This window comes from Electrophorus electricus, chromosome 2 (assembly GCF_013358815.1).
Source record: "Electrophorus electricus isolate fEleEle1 chromosome 2, fEleEle1.pri, whole genome shotgun sequence".
Lineage (NCBI taxonomy): Eukaryota > Metazoa > Chordata > Actinopteri > Gymnotiformes > Gymnotidae > Electrophorus > Electrophorus electricus.
The window spans coordinates 13,547,449-13,559,948 of NC_049536.1; the positions used below are offsets into that span (position 1 = coordinate 13,547,449).

Here is a 12,500-nt window from a genome sequence, read left to right on the forward strand (position 1 = left end):
TCTGCCAGTTAGCCTCACTGACACGTGGTTTTCTTAAGGCTACACAGCTGCTTAGTCCCAATCCCTTGAGTTCCCTTCACATTGTGCATGTGGAAATGCTCTTACTTTCACTATTAAACATATCCCTGAGTTCTACTGTTGTTTCTCTACAATTTGATTTCACCACACGTTTAAATGATCGCCGATCACGATCATTCAAGATTTTTTTCTGACATTCCTTGAAGATGATGTTCCCCACTGTCCTTTCCACGTTTCAGCAATCTCCTTAGATGTTTTCTCTGCTTGATGCGTGCCAATAATTTGACCCTTCTGAAACAGATTAACATCTTTTCCACGACCACAGGATGTCTTTTGACATGATTGTTTAACAAATGAGAAGCTACTCACTGCATCAGTTAGGGTTAAATAACTTGTTGCCAGCTGAAACATTATCACCCATGCAGTAATTATCCAATGGGAGGCTCTATTTGCTTATTTAAATCCAGGTAGTGACCTTTTTTTTTGGCCTGGCAGTGTATAAGGGTGTTCTAGGTTTTGTAAGACTACAATACTGCTTAAATATTAAAGAATCGTTGGGAGACACACGCACACACAGGCACTTAATGTTTTGCTGTTCAAGTGTAAAGGGGATTAGAAAACTGAATGGGGGAAGAGCTAAAGAGTTTTGCTGTTAAGACATGTAAATTCACATCGCACATTAAAAATAGCGACATTTACAATCCTAGATGCATTTTCCAAAAGGGCTTTTATAGGCCCATTCGCTATAAAAACCCCACCAAAGCTTTAAAACAGGCCTGAAACATCGCATCGCAACACAGAACGGGGCTGCGTTTACTCTCACTGCCAGCAGGGGTCAGTGTTTCGAACCTGGAAAAAACATTTAAAACGAAGTCTTGGCAGCCGGTGTGTCTCTGCTCAGTATGTACTGATACCAGGGTGCGAATGATTGGCTCTACTGTTGTGATGGTTTCCTACCGCCTCCTTCAGCTAACCAGCTTCGTTTCACACACCATCGTCTTTCCCCCGTTTAGACGAGGCTCCATTCATCATCCACACACCTGCCATCTGTTTTCCTACTGAATAACAGATAAATGCCGCATGTGTGCGACACGTTTCCTTGCACTGAAAGTCGGGGCGCAGTTTTCAGGAGGAAAAACGATTAGTTTCGTCGTGCGTGAAAATGTGGCGAGTCGTGGAGTGACTGAGCCTGTCCTGAACCCCTCTGGCTCGTCTCTGCAAGGCTGTGGGGGAACGGGGTGAGCAGTAATTCTGTGTTAGTCATTTCCATACTGAAGCAGCTGCTGTCTGTGCTGGAGAGGATGGATTTTCACTCCTACTGCAGGACTGATACATGCTGGCTATGACAAACTCATCCTGGACACAAAGATAGAAATGCATAAGTAAACACCTTCTAATACACACACACACACACACACACACACACACACACACACTGAATACATGCTAACCAACCTCAAATTTCTTGTACCACTTTCTTTTTTTTACGCGTGTGGGTGTGTGTGGGTGTGCAGGTGTGTTTGTGTGTGTGTGCGTGTGTGCCTGTGTGTGGGTGTGTGTGTATGTCCCAGTATAATACCTATAAACCAGTTAACTTTAAGTGATGGCCCAATAAAAGGGCTGTAAAGCACACTGCTGATTTAAAGATGAGATCAGCATGGAGAACATGTGTAATACTCTGAGTCATGTGCAAACTGTGCATACACTGTATACACACTCCGTGCGCACACACATCACTGCCATGTTATGATCTCAAAGCCACTGTGTGCACGGTGACCAGAATTTCTGCTTTCGTTTCCTTAACCACTCTGAGACCTTCAATGGGTCATATTTTACAGAGCACAGATCAAACTCGATGGATGGAGAGAGAGAGAGAGAGAGAGAGAGAGAGACTATAGGTTACTGTCTGCTAGGAGTCAGTCTCTTTTGGATGGTCTATGTGACAATCATAAGTGTGTGTGTGTGTGTGTGTGTGTGTGTGTGTGTGCGCGCGCACCTGCTCATTGACTCTGCAGTGAGACGGGCCGTGGTGTATGAGGATCCGGACAATATCCACGTCTCCCCTCCAGGCAGCCAGGTGCAGAGGGAAACATCCCTTAGTGTCTGCCATGTTAGTGGAAGCTTCGAACTGTAACAGCTTTAGAACCACATCTCTGATAGAGGGAGAGAGAGAGGGGGGGAGAGGGAGAGAGAGGGAGAGAGGGAGAGAGAGGGGGGGGAGAGGCAGAGAGGGAGAGGGAGAGAGAGGGAGAGAGAGAGAGGGAGGGGGGAGAGGCAGAGAGAGAGGGAGAGAGGGAGAGAGAGGGGGGGAGAGGCAGAGAGGGAGAGGGAGAGAGGGAGAGAGAGAGAGAGGGAGGGGGAGAGAGAGAGAGAGGGAGAGAGGGAGGGGGAGAGAGAGAGGGAGGGAGAGAGAGGGAGAGAGAGGGGGGGAGAGGGAGAGAGAGGGAGAGAGGGAGAGAGAGGGGGGGAGAGGCAGAGAGGGAGAGGGAGAGAGAGGGAGAGAGAGAGAGGGAGGGGGGAGAGTGAGAGAGAGAGGGAGGGGGGAGAGGGAGAGAGAGGGAGAGGGAGAGAGTGAGAGAGAGAGGGAGGGGGGAGAGGGAGAGAGGGAGGGAGAGAGGGAGGGAGAGAGAGGGAGAGAGAGGGAGGGGGAGAGAGAGAGAGAGGGAGAGAGGGAGGGGGAGAGAGAGAGAGAGAGGGAGGGAGAGAGAGAGGGAGAGATAGAGAAAGAGAGGGAGAGGGGAGAGAGAGAGGGAGAGGGAGAGAGAGAGAGATGGAGAGAGAGAGAGAGAACGAGAGAGAGGGGGGGAGAGGGAGAGAGGGGGAGAGGGAGGGAGAGAGAGAGAGAGAGAGAGAGGGGGGGAGAAGGAGAGAGGGACAAAGAAATCCATATTTGTACTGGAATCACTATGTGAAACATACTCTTGGCATTTGTGGGGTTTTTTTTTTTTTTAACCTTGGATAGTTACAGATTCAGTGACAAGTAGAGAACAAAAGAATGAAAAATGTAAAGATGTACTTTTCTTCCAAACGGTGGGGACAGGCTTTGCCTAAATTGAATCTGTGTATAAAATTGAATCTGTGTATAAAATAGTTCATGAACACATATGTATCATTAAAATCCTTGAAACAGCCTTGAAACTTTACTTGAGCTTGATCTAGTCAACAGTAGCATGTTTTCAGCTGAGAAGAACGTGTTTTCGAGAAGTCCCGAACATTTCACATAAACGAACAACCAGTCATGTCTAGGATGTTACTCTACTCAAACAGGTAGCATAAGAGCAGGCCACAGCTTACTGCGTCTAGAAATCACCCCCTGATGGGGAATATAGGCTGTGCTGCTCTGTTGAAAACACATGGCTTGGAAGAAGCTGCTCAAGAGAGCCTTTGATTGACATTTTATTTGGGGAAATATCTAGAGCAGGAAGTGGGTGTCTGGTGGGACTGTTGGATTGTTCTGGGGAGGGGGGGGGGGGGTGTTTACAGCAATCTTGCCAATCCACTCTTGTGCCTTGGATGTGACCAGAAGGTTGATACCTTATCAAGGACACAGAGTGCTATCATGGTTAGTCCTTGGAGAAAAGCCTTATCAGGCAGCCACGGGAGACGCAGTGCTTCTCTCAGACTTGGACGTGAAGACGAAGACGTGGGCCTGAACTTTACGCAGATGTCCACAAAGGGGATTGCAGATCTGTGGAGTTCGCTGTATTAAATGCCTGATCAGAATAGGCTAAGGGAAACCTTACTTTAATAAGCAAGATATAATAATGGAAGAAAAACTAGACCGTAAGACAGAGTCACTATCACGCTCTTTTTGTTTCAAGAGGAACTGCTTCCTGAGAGAAAAGGAACTATTCTATAACAAGTAATTCCTCACAGGATATTCTACAATTATCTACTTTGTATTTTTTTCCTACATTTTTCTACAGGTACATTCTGAAATAAAACACACGCACACACGCAAACACACAAAAATCAAATAAAAATAGGCTAAGTTATAACAGTCCTGTTCTGTAACAAGTCCAGTGTCATGGCTGTCCATGAGCCAGGATTGGCCATCCTTTGGTTTGAATAAAGTAATAAACCATGTGCTTAACCATGTGAATACTAGTTTCCTGCCAGTGATGGGGAGAAGGAGATGAGCAAAGATGAGATAAATATACTAACAGTGAGCAGATTCATTAGCAAAGTGCTATAGAGCACTTGTTTCACCCACGGGACATCCAACTTAAACCGCTGGACAGGCCAAAGTGCCCTTCAGAAGGAGCAGCGTGGATGGTACCTGTGTCCGTTGAGAGCGGCGTGGTGCAGTGGAGTGTATCCTGAGCCGTCGGCGCAGTTCACGTTCGGCCCTCTCCACATGCTGTCGGGGACAGAGACAAACAGCGCTCAGTACGGCTCGCGTAGCGCCACAGGCAATGCTCTCCTGTGCACCCCCATAGCCACAAGCCAAGTGGTACGGCCAGGAGAGGCGGTACGGAGCCGGGGCCCGTTACAGAAACGGGCGAGATGGGCTCAACCACTCATCTGGGGTCAAGGGGGTGCATCTGGAAGCAGCGCTTACATAGCTGGCAGGCTACGGGGAGCGACCAATCAGGTGCTGAGCGTCACACACACAACGAAGGTGCTTGATGTTAGTCATCACTTCAGTGGTGTGATCATTCCCATGTGAAGCATTTAGAAAAAGCAAAAATAACGCACTAACGTACCCTGTACGTAGTGAAAAAACCCCTGAGATGCTGCGTGATTATTTGACACTGATTTTTCAGTCTGTGTGCCATTGGAGTAGTAACGGTGTGCTTCTAAAGTGTCTAGCTGAGAGACAGGAGATAAAGGAGTGAAGGGTTCCCATTGAATTAGCTGAAAGCATTAAAGAAACCCCAGAGATCCAAGCATCTCTTCAACAGATTAAACAACCATGTAGAAAATGTTCTTTTCACTTCAATGTACTTTTTGAGTGAAGTCTCTTGTCTGGCTCTCTGTGTCCTTTTGTCTCGCTGTGTGTCCCGCTTTCTGTCTCTGTGTGTGTGTGTGTGTGTGTGTGTGTGTGTGTGTGTGTGTGTGTGTGTGTGTGTGTGTGTGTGTGTGTGTGTGTGTGTGTGTGTGTGTGTACAGGTACAATGAGGCCGGTGCTGCTGTGCTGTGGCTGAACGCAGCTCCACTCGGTTAATAAGGATGGTTCACGTGTGAAATCACGGATGTGATGACAGACCGAGCATGCGGAGACGCGGAGACTGAATGTTAACGAGTGAGCACAGGCGGTGAGTAACGGAGAGCGCGGACACCTTACGGACATTGACACGACGCGCACCTGAACATGTAATAACACGCAAATCAACACAGAAGCATGTGACGAGGAGAAGCGCAGAGAATGGTTACATTTACATTTTTTCTGTATTTGCATCTTATTAGCATGCACACACGCACACACACACACACACACACAGAAATACAAGAGGGTAAGCAGTAAGAGGGAAAGCCCTGCTGCAGCTCTCAGAGGATGAGTCATCGTGCTTGTGTGTGTGTGTATCTGTGTGTGTGTGTGTGTGCACGTGAGTGTTCTGCAGTGCATACATTATGGCAATACACACACACACACACACACACACACACACACACGAGGGCTTGAAGTGCCTACAGCTGCAGAGCTAAACACATATACACTCACTGAGAAATACAACAAAAAGGAGAGATGAAGAGGGAGAAAAAAGAGACAGAGAAAGAGAAGGAGTGAGAAGGAAGGAGTGAGAAGGAAGGAGTGAGAAGGAAGGAGTGTTGGTGGGTGTAAGATCAAAGCTTTAAGATCAAAGTTCACTCACTACCTATCAGCCACAAACAAACCCCTGAGTGAGAACTATCCCTGCATCTCTCACACACACACACACACACACACACACACACACACACACACACACACACACACACAAATATATCAGTCACACACTAATTAACTACATTTACCACCACCTCACAAATCTCACTCTAAATTAAGTTGCCCTATAATTGAAGTTTGTCCAAACATAGGCCACACCCCTTCCATGACCAAAGTCATTAAAACCTTGCTGAACTCTTACTGGTCTGACCATGTGCCGCTAGTCCAGCATCAGATTGATTGGCAGTGTCTGCCGACGCTCCCCGTCTTTCATTTACACTGGAGTATAATTAAAACCAGACATGAGCAATCGATAACTGCATCATGCCCTGGGGACACAGGAAGTGCATTAAGGCCATTGACTCTCCCACGACATTGCTGAGTTTGGGGGAGGGGCCTCCTTCTGATAGGTCCCAGACAACCCCAAAACAAATGTCCCCCCCCCCACAATTTAATCCAGTCTTTCATAACTACCTACAATCCCTTCTGATTCCAGCAAATCAGTTACTCCTCGAGGTACGTGCAGCGTTGGTTTAGGAGCACCAGGAATGAGATGGGGGATGGATTATGCCCCATGCACACTACATACTCCATGTACCCTACGCATCCTATGCAGCCTTTGTGCACTCCACCCTCTTTGTACCCTGTGCACTTATCCATCCTATGCACCCTGTGCACACTACACTGCACCCTGTGCATGAGCAGTATGCAGGCACAACGGAATCACGTGTGGGTAAATGTTCGTGTGTGTGTGGTCAGGCAGAGACAACATAGTAGCATGACTGCCCACTTTAGTGCTCACAGTAGGCATGCCGCTATGTCTCGGTATAAAAGACTCGCTAATAGCGAGCAGGCCCGGGTCCCACACCTTGGAGTCATCTCTTTCTGCAGTCGGGGGGTCTTCCGTTAATTAGGCAGTGTTGAAAGACCCTGTGAAGAGATTTGCGTTAAAGCCCATCATCCCACTCTTCTACTCATCACTCCATCTTCATATCAGGGGTTTTCTGATGGACTGCTTGTCGTTTGCTTTTGCAGCTCAATTGCTTTGTGGGAGGTTCACCCGCACAGCCCCACCACTTATACACTCTGGGGAGTGTGTGTGTGTCTGTGTGTGTGTGTTAATTCTGTAAACCAACTCATTGTGGTCTTTGAAAAGCATCCAAAATATAGATCGGTGATGTAAAGAGGCTATTTGAGATACTAGCTCCCCGCCCTCTTCAGACCTCTGATATCCAGGCAGCACAGGATCACATCCAGGGCTATCCAGCCATCCAGGGCTCGCCTGGGCAGCGCCAGAGAGGCTACAGGGCCACGCTCACGCCCGGGCCTGGCACAGCTGGGGCACTGGGAGCGATGAAGAGAGGCGTGAGGAACACTCCGCCAGTCTGAGTAAATGCACTGCGCACAGGTGGCGGTCAAGGCTAAAAACGGCATGAATTAGCTGCCTTGTGGTCGGCAATGACCGGTGATACAGGTGTACACACACGCATACACACCGGTGTTTGTGTTTACTGGGCTGACTGGTGTTGCAGGTGCACACACACACTGGTGTTTGTGTTTATTGGGCTGACTGGTGTTGCAGGTGCACACACACACTGGTGTTTGTGTTTATTGGGCTGACTGGTGTTGCAGGTGCACACACACACACTGGTGTTTGTTTATTGGGCTGACTGGTGTTGCAGGTGCACACACACTGGTGTTTGTGTTTATTGGGCTGATTGGTGTTGCAGGTGCACACACACACTGGTGTTTGTGTTTATTGGGCTGACTGGTGTTGCAGGTGCACACACACACTGGTGTTTGTGTTTATTGGGCTGATTGGTGCTGCAGGTGCACACACACACACTGGTGTTTGTGTTTACTGGGCTGAGTGGTGTTGCAGGTGCACACACACACTGGTGTTTGTGTTTATTGGGCTGACTGGTGTTGCAGGTGCACACACACACTGGTGTTTGTGTTTACTGAGCTGTTGTCCTTCCCCTGTCTCTGTGTTCAGTGTTGGGGCTGTGTTTATAGGAGTGACAGGATCCCTAGTGAATATTACTCTGGGGAAAACAGACACAGACAGACACAGACACAGACACACACAGACACACACACAGACACAGACATAGACAGACACACACACAGACATAGACACAGACACACACACACAGACACAGACACAGACAGACACACACACAGACAGACACACACACACACACAGACAGACACACACACACACAGACAGACACACACACACAGACACAGACACAGACACAGACACACACACAGACACACACACACAGACACAGACACAGACACACACACACACACACACACACACAGACACAGACACACACACACACACACGCACACTATAAAGTGTGGAGTCATGACTATATATGGCTCTGACTGCAGGTTCTCCAAAATACACTTCCTTGCCTTTCATGTAAACACACACTAACAGGCCTCTGCAGAAACCAGGGAGCATCTGTGTTTATGTGTGCATGGGGATATCAACAGATACACACATTCACACTAAACGAAGCGGCACCTGTACAGTATGTAAGGACAACTGCTGCACACACACACACACACACACACACACACACACCACACACACACACACACACACACACAAATATGCACATTAATCGCACAAATTCACTCATATATATATATATGCCAAACATCCCATGACAATGTAAAACACAAACATGAGTCTGGCTTTGTTGCATCTTCCAGTGTGTTTGACATGAGCACCCAGACAGGTATTCCTGTTCTGTGAGAGTCCTGACTGTATCTGTAGCTTCTGTCGCGTGGAAACACGTGGAGCTCGCCGGCATTTTGAGTTGCTTGCATGATGTAAACGTTAGTGGAAAGGCAGACAGACCCAGCTGCTCTGACATGACATGACATAGCCAGTCTACTACTCAGAGGGGCCAAGCACATTGTTGTTCACACACACACACACACACACACACACTCACACTCACACACACAAACACACTCACACACACACACGCGCGCGCACGCACGCACGCACACGCACACGCACAAACACACACAAACACACACACACACACACATACACACACACGCACACGCACACGCACACGCACACACACACACACACACACACACACACAGCTGGTTGCAACCCTTCCCACAGTAAAGTATTTTAAACAGAACACCACTGTTTGGCTTACCGCTGAATATCAGCTCCGTCAAAATAGCTCTCCCATAAAACCACGGCACTAGCTTCATATCCGAAACACACACACACACACACACACACACACACACAGATGAGACAGAAGTACCTCTCTTCTCTCTTGAATAAAATAAGGAACTCAAAAGATTATGGAGCTGTGTTAGGCACGCAGTTCTGGCTATGACAGATATGTCAGTCTGTCTGATGGGGCGTCTCTCTGTCTCTCTCTTCACCTCCGCACTTTCTCTCTTTCTCTCTCTCTGTTCCAGTTTCTCTCCCTGTCTCGTTCTTGTCTCTTGCCTTCTCGCCCTCCTCCTTCTGTCTCGCTCTGCCGCTAGTGCAGAGGCTGTATGAAAACACAGGGGTGACACATGCTGAAAATGCCTGTGGTGGGTTCCTCTTACTTCTTTTTTGCTAACATATATTTCTCTCTTTTCCCATTCACACATAATCACAGACTCACCCCCACACCACACACACACACACACACACACACACACACAATTGTAGTATTGCACATAGAGAGTGATGGCACACATGCTCACAAGACAGTAAATATTGTAACAGTTTCAAGAAATAGGTTTCTGCATTCCTTCTCTCTCTCTCTCTCTCTCTCTGCCTGTAGACAGTAAACAGTGAATAAATACTTCATGTGCTACAAATTCCATCGTATGTATATGTGCAACTATCTAACATTTCCAGCAAAACATGTTTGCACCGAAAAACAAATCAGATTGGCTCGGCTTCCTGCATGGTTTGAATGCTAAAGATAAGGTAGTGGAGAATAACCCTGTCTCCCCAAATTCCACAGATACTTGGTGGCGCGACACCTGCCAGACTACGTCAAACAGGCAGGAGGTTAAGTTGGGCTGTGCCCTACATAATGGTGCGCTGAATATGTGCCAGAAGACGGAGTGCTTTTCCCAAGTGCACTCCTAATGGCTACCTTATGCAAACACCAAATGGAGAAAAAAAAACAAAACTTTTATTTTATTTTTCAAATAAAAACAGCATTTTCTTGTTTCTTAACAGTTTTATGACTAATTCTGCTGTAAGGGACATGCTAAAATGACTAATACGTGAGTTTTTAGGCTGCACACGAACACGCCGAGAGCGTTGGGTGGAGCCCACTGACGGAGACAGACAGACACGTCGATGAGACAAAAAGCCCAGTTCACACCTCAAAACCCGGCCCCAGTCCAGACTCTGCCGCTGGCAGCCACGTGTTCCACTTAGAATATATGATAAGGACGTCGGTGAAAGCTTATGAAGAAATGAAACTCTGAAGAAATAGATGAAATAAATCACTATAATAGTCCCGAAAACCTGGACCTCATCCACGCGGAATGCAACACTGCAACACTTATCCACATTGCTTGGAGCATCACAGTAAGTGCAATATTGATTCTTCTGGATGTCTAAGCAAGCTTCACGCTGGAGCTCAGTAATGTTTAGCACGCTGAGGTTGAAGTAATTACCTAACTCCGCCACAAACCACTGCATTGCACTGCTAACATTTAATCCACTCTTCATAACGCCATACCGTCATAGCCACAGAAATGACGCCTAATCCGCAACTAATTTGAGTGTACAGAGCGTAGGCCGATCTTTCGCCATGTTCAATCGAGGGTTCACCATATTCCGTCTCAGTCAAAACATGCAGCAAGCTACGTTACCCTTTCTGTTGTCGGAGCGATAATTAACTCTGGAAACTCAGAAGTCTGGCTGTATCTGCTTTATTTGAGACTGCAAGTATGAATATGTACATGAGGTGATCACGGAACACTGTAACTGCATCACCAACCATAGATAAACAGCAGCACTCAAACAACCAAATGTGTGCAGGCTGGCATAAATCTTCACCAAGCAGTGACATTATAAGGACGAACCAGTCACTTCATTGGGCCTTATATCCGCCATTTTATTAAGTACACCTATCTCCTTACGTGAATAATAAACTGCATTGTATAATATGTGAATATTTCTTAGACCCAACTTTTACATTCTTGGTTCATTTGAGCACTCAACACTGCAGATTAAGGGCGGCGGGCTGAGCTTGACGTCGCAAAGTTCCTTCACAGATAAGATGAAGAACAAAATAAGGGCATACAAAGGAGGCGAGTGATTGGTCGGGTTGGGTCCGGCTCGCCCCCGACGACTGACCGAGGCGGGTCCTTCGTGCTAAATTCTGCTGACACTCGGCAGAGGTGCCGTCTCCAGACCCTCCAGGCGCTCTCCCGGCCGCCGATGGTGTTCTTGAACCCGTCCTGCGGAGGGAGAGATCCATCTGCGCTCAGACGCGGTCCCGCCGTCTCTGCTGAAAGCGTTCGCACCCCCCCGACAGACAAAATGAATCACCGCGACATAATTATGAGTTTCGCTTTTATTGTATCTGCTAAGCTGGCTGAGCAGCGTCTTATCACAGCCGTACAGGCAGTCTCTCTTTTTGACGCAGCCAAAGATAACGTAAAAAAAGGAACACATTAATTTAATGATTTACGTGTTAATTAACTTACTAAAAATGAAACTCAGCAGAAGCAGGCAGTACGTGCGAGCTCGTTTCTGAAATCACGTCACTGATAAAAAAAAACAAAAAACATTTCGACTTTTCTCCGTTTGCCCAATTAGTAATGCTAAGTTATTCATAGACTTTGATTGTTGTCTACTTGTTTTCTTGAAAAACTGAATCATTTTTGTTCAATATTCAGTTTATATTCAATGATCAATTGATATTTGAGCAGCGCTGTCCCCACAAGGCCAAAGCCTGTCAAAGCACTGCAGAGGTCAGATATGCACTCTACATGTAGGATTCAGTTCTAGTCTCAGCTGCGCTATGTGTTGCCCATGGCCAGGGGTTGCATTCTCATTGGAGGGGAGAACACACGCACTGGGGTGCCAACACACAGCAACAGACTGGCCACCACAAAAGGCTGCTGTGTGCGACCTCCCAGATGCCATAGAGAAGCCTACTGCAGAAGGGAGATTAAAAGACACAGTATTCCTCAAAAAGGGGGTCAGTGTAACTCTTCCTTAAAGACTTCAAATAATTTCTGCATGTAATCCTATTAACACTCCCCACTTACAGGTGAGAAGGTGAGTGAATATATGTTGGTACAACAGAGAAATATAGTGCAGATAGAGTGCCGATCCCCACTCCTATAAAGATACACAGGCAGCATTAATTATGACCCTAATGGAGAGGGAAACCTTGGCCTTGTGAGGCACTGTTGCGGTTAGCAATGAAAATCCTTTCCTAATAAACCCTTTACCCACCCACCCCCACACACACACACACACACACACACACACACACACAGAGGGCAGACAAATGATGAGTCAGTAGTGGAGGACACCCTTTTCAGAATGCTAACTGAAACTGCCTACAGTGATAAAGAGAGAACAGATGTCTAGTATTAT

The 12,500-nt window shown here is 47.1% G+C and overlaps 1 protein-coding gene across 6 annotated transcripts in view; it reads right to left on the reverse strand.

Annotated features, from left to right (window-relative positions):
• The window catches only part of anks1b (ankyrin repeat and sterile alpha motif domain containing 1B), a 111,042-nt gene that overhangs the window by 84,029 nt on the left and 14,513 nt on the right, over window positions 1–12,500 (reverse strand). For all 6 annotated transcript variants that reach the window (XM_035523479.1, XM_035523478.1, XM_035523477.1 and 3 more), the window contains exons 2-3: window positions 4,298–4,378; window positions 2,015–2,171 (exon numbers count right to left, since the gene is read on the reverse strand). In XM_035523479.1, the coding sequence (XP_035379372.1) occupies window positions 2,015–2,171; window positions 4,298–4,378 (238 nt within the window). The remainder of the gene's footprint in view (window positions 1–2,014; window positions 2,172–4,297; window positions 4,379–12,500) is intronic.